Genomic DNA, 12881 nt, shown 5'->3' with positions numbered 1-12881 from the left:
CTACTGTCTCCAACTAAAGAAGAAACAGCACTGGTAGCCAAGTTGTGAATCTTTTTAATATTTGGTTTTTAAACTATCCCAATAAAGCCTTATGGTTTGAAATACCATTAGGCTGGTATCATCATCACTTTTCCTTTGAATCATAACACAACAATGAAGTTATTTCACTAAGCTTATATTTCAACAACTCAGTCTTACTTTATAGCCTATGGTCCCCTCAATATCTCTTCATCTCCCTAGATCACTGCTCCTATGAAAAAAATTGCCAAAATTTTTGTGGCATTGAGAGGCAAGTATTAAGAGTTATAAAGGGCAACCGGATATAAGATTAAAAAAACAAAAAAACAAAAACAATGGAACCACTGGAAAAAATGAAGATCTCAAGTGTTCAAACAGGAAGAGAAAATGGTCCTAACATCCTTGCAGTCACCACTTTCAAAGAGTACCATCTCAGGACGCCTGGGTGGCTCAGATGGTTAAGCGGCTGCCTTAGGCTCAGGTCATGATCCCAGCGTCCTGGGATCAAGTCCCACATCGGGCTCCTTGCTTGGGGGGGGGAGCCTGCTTCTCCCTCTGCCTCTGCCTACCACTCTGACTGCCTGTGCTCGCTCGCTCTAACAAATAAATAAATTTTAAAAAATAAAAAAAATTTAAAAAAAAAGAGTACCATCTCACACCCATTAAGATGGCTACTACCAAAAAATTTTAAAATATGGATGAATGGGTGATGTTGGTCAAAAAGTACAAATTCCCAGTTATAAAATAAGTCCTGGGTGTATAATGTACAGCATGGTGAAAAGAATTAATACTACATTGTATATTTTTTAAAAGTAATCTCTAGGGGCGCCTGGGTGGCTCAGTGGGTTGGAGCCTCTGCCTTCAGCTCGGGTCATGATCCCAGGGTCCTGGGATGGAGCCCCGCTTCGGGCTCTCTGCTCAGCAGGGAGCCTGCTTCCTCCTCTCTCTCTGCCTGTCTCTCTGCCTACTTGTGATCTCTGTCAAATAAATAAATAAAAATCTTCTAAAAAATAAATAAATAAATAAATAAATAAATAAATAAAATAAAAGTAATCTCTAGGCCCACTGTGGGGCTTGAACTCATGACACAAAGATCAAGAGTCAAATGCTCTACCAACTGAGCCAGCCAGGTGCCCCTACTGTATTGTATATTTAAACACTGCTAAGAAAGTAGAACTTAACTTATCAAACTCCACACCCACCAAACAAATAATCCAGTCAAGAAATGGGCCGAAGACATGAACAGACATTTCTCCAAAGAAGACATACAAATGGCCAACAGACACATGAAAAAATGCTCAAAACCAATTAGCATCAGAGAAAGGCAAATCAAAACCACAATGAGATACCACCTCATACCACTCAGAATGGCTAAAATTAACAACCCAGCAAACAAAAGATATTGGTGAGGATGTGGAGAAAGCTCTTATGCTGTTGGTAGGAATGCAAACTGGTGCAGTCACTCTGGAAAACAGTATGGAGATTTCTCAAAAAGTTAAAAATAGAACTACTCTATGACCCAGCAGTTGCACTACTAGGTATTTACCCCAAAGTGACAAATGTAGTGATCTAAAGGGGCAACATGCACCCAAAGGTTTATAGCAGAAATGTCCACAATAGTCAAACTATGGAAAAATCCCAGATGTCCATCGACAGATGAGTGGATAAAGAACATGTAGAATACTACTCAGCCATCAAAAACAATGAAAACTTGCCATCTGTAATGATGTGGATGGAACTAGAGGGTATTATGCTGAGTGAAATGTCAGTCAAAGACAAATACCATGTGATTTCACTCATATGTGGAATTTAAGAAACAAAACAGATGAACATGGGGAAGGAAGGAAAAATATACTAAGATGAAAATCGAGAGAGAGACAAATCATAAGGGACTCTTAACTATAGGAAACAAGTTGAGAGTTGCTGAAGGGGAAATGAGTGGAGGAAAGGGATAATCAGGTGATGGGCATTAAGGAGGGTACCTGATGTAACTAGCACTGAGTGTTATCTGCAACTGATGAATCACTAAATTTTACCTCTGAAACTGATGAAAAAAATATATGACATACAATATAAAGCAATAATTTGTGAACAGTCTCAGAAAAAAAAGAGATCTTCAAAGTTCTCATCACAAAAAAAAAGTGTATAACTATGCATGGTGATGGATGTCAACTAGACACTCTGGTGGTCATTTTGCAATATGTATAAAAACTAAATTATTACACTGTATACCTAAAACAGACATAATGTTATAGGTCACATCGCCGTTTATTTATTTATTTTTTTTAGATTTTATTTATTTATTTGAGAAAGAGCGAAAGAGAGATCACAGAGGGAGAGAGAGAAGCAGACTCACTGCTGAGTGGAGAGCCTGAAACAGGGCTCAATCCCAGGACCCTGAGATCATGACCTGAGCCATGATACTGAATAACTACACTTATATGAGGTATTTGGAATAATCAAAATCATGGAAACACAGTGGTGGTTTGCCAGGTGGTGGGGTATGGGGGAAATAGGAAGTTGTTGTTCAATGGGGATAATTTCAGTTTTAAAAGATAAAAAGTTCTAGAGATATGTTACACAACAATGTCAACAGAGTTAACCCACTACTGAACTGTACATTTAAAAATGATTACAAGAGGGGAAATGCCTGGGTGGCTCAGTCGTTTAAGCATCTGTCTTCAGTTCAGGTCACGATCCCAGGGTCCTGGGATCCAGCCCGTATCAGGCTTACTGCTCAACAGAAAGTCTGCTTCTCCCTCTCCCACTCCCCCTGCTTGTGTTCCCTCTCACTGTGTCTCTCTCTGTCAAATAAACAAACAAAATCTTTTTTAAAAATAATAAATAAATAATAAAATTTAAAAAATAAAAACGATTACAAGGGATGCCTGTGTGGCTCAGTTGTTTAAGTGTCTGCCTTCTGGCTCAGGTCATGATCCCAGGGCCCTAGGATCAAGTCCTGCATCAGGCTCCCTGCTCAGCAGGGAGCCTGCTTCTCTCTCTGCCTGCACTGCCCCTGCTTTTGCGCTCTCTCTAACAAATAAGTAAATAAAATCTTAAAAAAAAAAAAAAAGGTTATAAGGGTAAATCTTGGGTTTTTACCACAATTAAGAAAAATCAAGACTGGGGCACCTGGGTGGCTCAGTGGGTTAAGCCTCTGCCTCCGGCTCAGGTCATGATCTTAGAGTTCTGGGATAGAGCCCCACACTGGGCTCTCTGCTCAGCGGGGAGCCTGCTTCCCCCTCTCTCTCTGCCTGACTCTCTGCCTATGTGTGATGTCTGTCAAATAAATAAATAAAATCTTAAAAAAAAAAAAAACCAAGATACATATAACCAAAACAAAGTTAATAATCATTTTCTCTAAGATAAAAGTAGTTATTCACAGAAATTCACTGATTTTTTCCTGTCAGTAAATCAAGTATTAAATAGACTAAAATTATTCATATTTAAATATGTTGTATGAACTCACCTGTAACTCTTGTGATTTACGAGCTTGTTCCTGTTTGATACTGTTAATCATACTTTCTTTCACCTCATCCAAAATAGAATATAAACTATCAAATTCTTCATCTAATTCCGAAAGTACGTTAGAAGAATTTTCCTGTTTAATAAACAAAACAACGATTTTACTGGAGCTGTCAAACATTAGAAAACTAAAAGATATGCTTATCACAGGAGCGAATACATTCACAGTATAAACTACCCCAGGCTAAAATCATATAAACAACAAAATTCTAGTATGTGACATAGGCTTTAAAAACAGGTAAATCCGGGTGCCTGGGTGGTTCAGTGGGTTAAGCCTCTGCCTTCGGCTCAGGTCATGATCTCAGGGTCCTGGGATCGAGCCCCGCATCGGGCTCTCTGCTCGGCAGGGAGCCTGCTTCCCTTTCTCTCTCTGCCTGCCTCTCTGACTACTTGTGATCTCTGTCTGTTAAATAAATAAAAATAAAATCTTTAAAAAAAAAAAAAAGTAAATCCTAGAAGCTGGCTGCTAATGCTGACAGCACTATCTCCATTATGTTGAGTTAAGCAGCTTTTTATAGACTAGCCCATATTCTTTTTACCTTTTAGACACTGTTTCTGCAGGACAATGTCAAAGGTTGTTTAAAGGTTGCCGACTTGTCCAGACCTTCAGGTTCCAAGGCAGACCCTAAGCCAGTAGTTCTCAACCTTTGTTGTGCATCAGAATCATCTATGATGCATTTTAATAAAATAATCAAGATTTTGATTCCATAACTGAAGAACAATATGTGCTAATTTTGTGAAATCTTAAAATCTTTTAGGTTGTCTGAAGCAGTGTGTTTATATAAGGTATACAGACTTAAAAGACCAAGCAATTCCTTACTGGACCTAAAAGATTTATCAAACACTGAATTTGAGTTCTCAAAGGAACCTCAGAAGTCATCTACTGACTAGAATTTGTAGTCAAACTACTAAATTTCAGGAATTAAAATACAGAAAAGTGACTTGCCCAAAGCCACACAACTAGTTATTAGAGGGAGAACCAATAAAGCATTTCAAGCCTGCTGACTTCCCAGTTCCTTACTGCCTCAATTAAGCAAGATGCTACTATTTCAACAATAACTTAAGATATCTGTGAAATTTCTAGATAAGCAATATCCACACCTGCAGCAATTATGAGACAGAAGAAACTATGTTAGGCGTTTTTCAACTTAGATGAATCATTCAATTAAGAGAATTGGCACTGGTTAAGAAAACTAATATGTACAATCTACTGCAATAACATAAACCAAACTTTTGCTTGTAATTTTTATAGAAGCCAGATATCACCTCATTGGAGTCTTACCAAAAGTGGTGTAAATCATTTTACTAATTGATTTACAGTGATAAAGAACAAGCTGCGGCAACAGAAATGTGCAGTCTGGTAGGCAAAGGACCTAAGTCAAATCTCGCATTAACTACTTAGTAACAGTGCGACCTTCAACAAGCCATTTAAGTTCCTGGACCTCAGTTTACTCATCTGTAAAAAGAGAATGGACTAATCCTCAATAACCCATTGGCACATCCTCACAGTCTCTTGCCTACTACCTCTTATGCTCCCAACTCCAGTGACAAGACTGTAGCTAAATGCCCCCTCTATTTTTTTTTCTGGATTCTAAGGTAGAGTACTAATAATTAATCAGAGAAATAGTTTGGGCTAGCTCATGGTCCATTTTTCCAGATGTCAAATGTGATGATTCCCTTATATATAGATTAAGAGCCTTAACACAACTAGCTTTGCTTATTTAAAGAAAGTGGATTCATGGATTCACCAAATTTTCCAGTAAAATAGTTTGGGAAAGACAGTTAAGTGGCGAAGATCTTAATCAACTAACTTCAATTGTAACAAATTAAGAAGTAAAGGAAATACAAGGACCATAAGGTTTACCAGGCCAAGATACAGGCAATAACTTAGGTTCAACCAAAAACCATAGGAAAGGATTTACTGTCTACAAGTGTCCTATAAATCTTGTTTATTTTACCAAAAAATGACCACTAAATTCAATAAGGCATATTCATCAACATTTGATTATATACAGTATGGATTATCTGCCCAAAGCTGGGGCCATTTCCTTAAGTATTCCTCTTTCTCATTAGCACTTTTATTTTTTACTTTTATTTTTACTTTCTTCCAGTTCTACAAGCAGACTTCTTACCATCCACATTTTCCTTCCACTATTTATTATAAAAGAAATAGTTAGCTTCCCGGTACTCTGAAAAAATAAAATTTGCTCTTAATTAGAATTATGAAAGACAGATCTATAATGGAAAGGGTGAAATGCGAGCACTATAATATTCCCTACCAACTACTATTGCGGAGTTTTCTTCTTTCCTTACTATTTCTTTCCATTGATAATACAAAAAAAGGAAGGAAAACAGTTTTATTTATCTACCATTTAAAACCTTACTCTCAGGGCACGTGCCTGGGTGGCTCAGTTGGTTAAGCATCTGCCTTCAACTCAGGTCATGACCCCAGGGTCCTGAGATCAAGCCCTGCATCAACTCCCTTCTCACCCAGGAGTCCGCTTCTCCCTCTCCTTCTGTCCCTTCCCTCCACCTGTGTGCATGCTCAAAACACATGCATTTAAATAAAGAAATAAGTAAAATAAAAACCTTACTCTCACCTCCTTTAATTTATAATCTAGAGTCGATATATTTATACTTTTGATCTGACCCAACAATCATTCATTGTGACACAGTACTGAAACATTTTTAAAAAGATTAATACCTGAACTCCCTTTAGTGTTTGATTTAGTGTGTCAATAAAGTTCTGAATTTCATCATTTTTATTTGCCAGGGTTGAAATGATCCTTTGTAGAGCTTCCTAGGATTAAAACAAGAAAAACAGTTAGCATTATGATATTTTTAATAAAAGAATTGTAAACCATAACAACTTTCTAAACAAACCATACATTATATAAGAGGAGATAAATTGCCAAAGGCCTTTAATTACAAAAGATGGGATATGAATTTGTGCTATTTTATAAACCTCTTATTCCTAGTGTATAATTTAATCACCACCATACCATTCATATTGAAGATGATCAGTATTATTTAATACCAATAGTATTATTTTAGGTCATAGGGGCAGGGCCAAGGAATAAAATCAAATCCTTAAATGCTGCAAAAACAAATGGAGCTTTCTAATAGGATATGAGGAAGAAAAACAAAGAGGCACTAAAAGTTGACACTTTATTTATAAAAATAAAAAACATTTTAGAAACACAAAAGTAAATAAAAAATTTATAGCTAAAATTATAATATTCACTGCAATAGTTAACAGATGCTATAAAACCATAAAAGTAATTTTAGTAGCAAATACCTCATACTTTTTGATAGTGCTTCCTATTTAAATAAAACACTTGGTTATTTAATCTTCTCATATTCTCTAGTTCAGGGCTGTACAATAAGATATTCTGCTACGATGGACATATCCTATATAGGTTGTCCAAATTGGCAGTCAATAGCTATATGAAACTAATGAGCTCTTGAAATGTAGATAGAACTGAGGAACTGAATTTACTGTTTTTAACTTTAATTATTTTCACTTTTTATAGCCACATATGACAAGTACTATCATACTGGACAGCATAAGTCTAGTTGTTCAGTAACTCTTCACAGGTAGTAATAGCAAAATCCATACAAGGTACTTATACTCTCAGTAAAAATCAAATGCAAGTACTTTCACTTTATAATTTTCTCAGAAGCCCACGCCTTGTTTCTCTAAGTACTTACAAGTGTAAATATTTTAATAATGTCCTATAAGACTTTATGATAAGTTCTTCTCAAAATATAATCCAATATCAATAAAGGGCTATATGTAAAGAGCTCCAAAAATAAACTGATAAAGGGATAATATTTTAATAAGTATTCACAAGGCATTACAGTAGTAAAAATTTAAAAGTAATCACAACAGTTCTCATTTAATTCTCACAAGAATCCCTGGAGATAAGGAGATATCAACATTATCCGTGAGGCTGCCTAGGGCTCTCTGCTGTATTCACTTACCTTTATTATTTCTTCCTATCCTCACTGCTGGTGGTATTTTATTGTTTTTTGTTTTGTTTTGTTTTGTTTTTATTTGACAGAGATCACAAGTAGGTAGAGAGGCACGCAGAGAGAGAGGAGGGAGCAGGCTCTGCTGAGCTCGATCCCAGGACCCTGAGATCATGACCTGAGCTGAAGGCAGAGGCTTAACCCACTGAGCCATCCAGGTGCCCCTGCTGGTGGTATTTTGATACAATACAATAAAATTATGCTATGACAGAAGATCAACACCAAGAGTTAGCTGTTTATCCTGTTGGTGTGCCTTGCAGAAACAGGTGCACCAAGATTTGAACACAAAACAACTCGCAGAGGGGCAAAATGAAGCTGAGACTTGGGGCAGGAGTGGGCACAGTTCTAGGGGCAAGAATGGTAATACAGAGATGCAGAAACAGAGGACAGAGGACTTAAGAGTCTTCCAGTTATTCATCCAAGATAGGTTCTATATATATTTAAAAACACAATGGAAGAGTAAAAGTGGTTCTGCACAATCGCTGGACTGTGTAGAGTAAGCTTCAATCAAGACTGGGCTCTTTCTGGGACACAAGGTGGCTCAGTCAGTTGAGCATCTGACTAGATTTCAGCTCAGGTTATAATCTTGGGGTCATGAAATCAAGCCCCAGGTTGGGCTCAGTACGAGTCTGCTTGGGATTCTCTCTCCCCCTTTCCCTCTGCCCCTGATTCTTGCTCTCATTGCTTGCTCTCTCCCTCTAAAATAAATAAATAAATCTTTGAAAAAGAAAAGAAGAGACTGGGCTCTTTTTGGTAAATGGACTATAGCTGCCTCCCCTTTTATCCCTCCTAATGGCAGGGCCACATCCGTATGGTACAGATGAGAAAATGGTAGAAACTGCCAGGAAGGTAAAAATTATGCTCAGCCTGCCTCCAAAATCCATGCTGTTTACCTCTTTAGAACAGTGTCTCTAAGTCTAACCAATTTGCCCATCATATGAAATAGCCATACAATAAATTATATATTCTTTTAAAATTTTGGTTTGCTAAGACTCTTTGTGACATATAAAATGGTCAGAATTCCCATAACAGAAAATCACTGCTTGAGGTTAAACTCTGTCCAGTACTAAGCATACTTGTGAACTTTAAGGTAAAAAAGAAGAGTCTTCTAGTAGAGATTTTATCCCATAGAGTTAGGCCCAATGAATTCAACTCAATAACTAAATTTCAATCACCAGGATATATGTGAATACAATAAACATTGAAGGAAATTTCACAAAGAAACTGTAAAGCATTGGTATACAAGAAAGGTAGAACTAGTTCAGAGCCAAAACAAAACAAGCAAAAAAACCCCAAAAAACCTCCCTAGTACAAAACAGCTTTCCACTTTCATTTTTTGTCTAAATTTAGTAGCAAACTCTATTTTGGGAATTCTGCAGCAAAAATTCTTTGGAGATAGCTAAGGCCTATTTGTCTCAGCTAGGCAACTCTAAGTCCAAACATTTTAATGAGAAACCTCCTACCATTTTAAAGCTCCCTGCTATTCACTGGGTAAAGTCAAAAACATCTAAATGCTCTAATGTTTATTAAGTTTTCAAGCTAAATCCTTTATACTTCTAAGAATTACCTACTTACTGGGGATGCCCCAGTGGCTTAGTTGGTTAAGCACCTGCCTTCAGCTCAGGTCATGACCCCAGGGGGAGTCAGCTTCTCCCTCTGCCCCTCGCCCCCACTCGTTCTCGTTCTCTCTCTCTCAAATAAATAAAATCTTTAAAAAAAAAAAAGTTACCCACCTATTGAAAGTCATTAGACTCTGTTCTCACAGTAATATTAGAGGAAAGAATACAGCCTTTATCAACTGCAACATTCAACAGTCATATAGTGAGGGCCAAATAGTAGCCACGTCAAAAAAGTAAAACAGCTGAAGTTAATTTGAATATTTTACTTAACCCAACTGATCCAAAATATTATTCCAACATGTAATCAAAATTTAACAATTACCGAATTCCTTTTCTCCTTCCTTTTTAGTACTAGGTCTTCAAAATTTGATGCGCATTTTACACTTACAGTACATCTCAATTCAAATGAGTCACATTTCCAGTGTCCAATAACCAAATGGGGCTCAAAGCTACCATACTGGACAAAAGAGTCCATCCAAATAGTCCATATATTTCTAAGACTGGGGACAAGGCAAAGATCCTATATAGATCTGCTTAATTAAGAAATGCTTTCTGAATTTTTTCTCGGAATACCAGAATTTCTATATATGTTTACCTTATGTTAGATTCCTGAATTATAATAGCTGTATGTGAATATAAGCTAAAATGTTACAACCAAATTCCTTTACCAGAATTTCACTAATTTCTCAATTTTTCTTTATGTAAATATTATCTTTCCATATTATTATATGGAAAAATATTATAATACTACCACCTCTCAAAAATAAACAAACAAAACCCTAATGCATAAGCAACTCTCCTTTTGGGATCCCACTAATACCATAACAAGAGAAAGCTACTCTTCTCTCCTGTAAAACTTATACTGCTCATTAGTTTTGGTTGGAAAAAACTTCAACGTCCATATCAAGGTTGGTATCCAACAAAAACAAAGCTGCCCTGAAGACAGCTTATACAAACTTAAAGAATCACCAGGCTCCTTCACGTACGGTATTGCTCCATACTTCCAAGATACAATACCCTGAGATTACAGTTAATCTTATGGTAAAGACTATTATTTTAAAATCTAATAGTAAAGACTATTCCCCTTTAATTCATTCAAAATTCTGCTATTACCAGAAAATGAAAAATGATCTTTCTTAATCTGTATTGGCCCGTGAAGTGTTAATAGCAATATTTCTGGAAAGAAACCCTACGATCTGTGTAGTAAAGCTTTTGGGGTAATGGTATTCCATATGAATTACCTAAGGCTTTAAAAATACCATACTCGGGGCGCCTGGGTGGCTCAGTGGGTTAAAAATACCATACTCCCCCAGAAACTGGTGGGGAAGGAAAGGTCTTTAAAGGTTGACGTAGTAGTTCAGGGGAACATCATCTCATTCTTTGAAGAGAAAATGCTTTATGACTCACATTGTGCACTTCACTACTGGGAGTTCTAGTACAGACTGAGGGTCTACCACAGAACACCGACATAAAGGGCCCACATCCTAAGAAAAACAGCTTACCTTACTGCCAAAGTAACAAAGACTGAAGTCTGAGATTCTCAGGGTGGGGGTATTACTTCAATCTCTAGATAGGGAGCACTTTGGAGCCTTTGCTATAATATAAACCACTGAGATGCTATACAAATAGACAAGACAGTTGTAGAGGGCTTTGGAGCCTCAGCACTTATGGTGACCTGTATTTTAGCAGCTACCAAATGTATTAGAAAACATGGCTGTAGTGGGACACCTGGATGGCTTGGTAAGTTAAGCGTCCGCCTTCAGCTCAGGTCGAGATCTCCAGTTCCTGGGATTGAGCCCCATATGGGGGCTCCTTGCTCCGCAGGGAGTCTGCTTCTCCCTCTCCCTCTGCCCCCCTCTTGTGCTCACTCTCTCACGTGCTCTCAATCTCAGATAAACAAATAGAATCTTAAGGAAAAAAAAAAAGAAAGAAAGAAAAAGAAAAGAAAACATGGCTGCAGAAGAAGCAATCATCCAGACGACTGAGAGTCAGAACCCAAAGCAACCAATGTGACCTTGGTAGCTAATACAGATAAAGTGCTGCCTCTGCCCTAAGCTTTTCTAAGAAGAAAAAAGGGAGGTATCCTGAAAGTTTGCAAGGACAGATTGCTGAAGGGCTCCAGAACCTCTGAAGCCACTTGCCCTTTAGTCTGGAGAGAATGAGCAATTGCAAAAGACTAATTAAGAATTCACATTTAGTATTCTCCTATAGTGGAAGTTCATTAGGAAGGGATGAGAAATAAATTATCAAGGGGACCAGGGCTTCAACCATTCTGGTGTTCAGAAGAACAGCGACTGGCTAGACTACAGGTGAAAATGACATGAAGACAGAAAGAACTAAGGAACTTGGAGCTGAGCAGAACTGGAAAACAAATTACAAGTAACCAAAATATTTAAGTACCCAAACTTATAGAACTATAAAACTTACAAAACTTATAAAAACTAAAGGATTAGGATTCCATGAACTGAGTTCTGAAACTTAACCCCAGCTTGTGTATGTGCTAAGAGGCTGAAGTTTCTGTAGTGGAAGGACTTAGAGAAGAAGTATGTATAGGGATAATGTGTACCTAATATAAGAGGTATGCAACAGGAGGCTAATTGAATAGGTATCAAATCCAACATAATTTTGTTAAAGTTTTTCTAAATATGGCAGGCAACATGCCAGGGCAGGATATCTATATTCAGAAACTTAAAGAGACAGAAAAGAATTAAAGATACCATAATCCTTTTGAGTTTTCTACCCCTGTTTATCCCTTTTGGGCCTCCACAATTAATCAATAGTTTTTATAATGGAGACACAGTAATGATAAAGAAGTTGAGGAGGAAGCACAAAGCCAAAAGCTCCAAGGAATGTAATGTAAGCTGTGCACAATCAGTGCACCATTAGATACAGAGCCTCTCCTCTGAGCTCCAGACCGTTTTCATCCAACTGCTTACTTGGAATCTCCACTTGGATATCTCATAAGCCCTTTAAAACTCAGAATCTCATAATGTCTCCTACTAAATCTGAGCCCTTTTCTAGTGTTCTTCTCTGCAAATGGCGGTACTAACTGCAAAATCAGAAACCCAGGCCACCATCATTACACCCTCTCCTTTCATTTGTGCTCTATGTGTAATCACCAAGTCCTGTGGATTTTGCTTCCTAAACAGTTCTATAATCATTACTAGTATCTTAGTACAAGTCAATATCATATCTGAACTTATACTCTTGTAAAACTTAACTGGCTTGTGATCCATTCTTTCTTCCCAATAATCAGTTCTGTATACTGCAGCTAGAATACGATAGCATCACTCTTCCTGCTTAATAGTTGATCTTCAATGGCTTTCAATTGGTCCTTGGATAAAACTGAGTATCTTTAACATGACCTGTTAACATGACCTTACATAATCTGTAAAACCCTGCATGATCTTCCCACTGCCTACCTCTCCTGCTTCAACTCACACCAGATTTCCTCTTCCTTGCTGCAGTCCAGCTGCAGTAGCCTTATTTCTAACATGCCTTGTTTCCCACCTGGGAACTCTCACACCTATCAGTTCCTCTGCCTATAAACACTGTTCTAAAACATATACATGATGTATCATTAAAAAGAAGTTCCATCATTAAGACAAGTTCCAAAAAGGTATTTATGAAATGAGCTCACTGTGATATATATTAGCCTCAGTTATTATCAAATCCTGATGATGGAGG

The 12881-nt window shown here is 37.4% G+C and overlaps 1 protein-coding gene across 1 annotated transcript in view; it reads right to left on the bottom strand.

Annotated features, from left to right (window-relative positions):
- FSD1L (fibronectin type III and SPRY domain containing 1 like) overlaps window positions 1–12881 on the bottom strand; it is a 64889-nt gene that overhangs the window by 41843 nt on the left and 10165 nt on the right. Inside the window, exons 2-3 of the mRNA XM_080820155.1 lie at window positions 6248–6343; window positions 3488–3619 (exon numbers count right to left, since the gene is read on the bottom strand). Of these exons, the coding sequence (XP_080676281.1) occupies window positions 3488–3619; window positions 6248–6343 (228 nt within the window). The remainder of the gene's footprint in view (window positions 1–3487; window positions 3620–6247; window positions 6344–12881) is intronic.

Source organism: Martes martes, assembly GCF_963455335.1.
Source record: "Martes martes genome assembly, chromosome: 12".
Taxonomy (NCBI): Eukaryota; Metazoa; Chordata; class Mammalia; order Carnivora; family Mustelidae; genus Martes; species Martes martes.
Note: the sequence above shows the minus strand (reverse complement) of the source record. Positions and strands in the feature narration are given on the sequence as shown.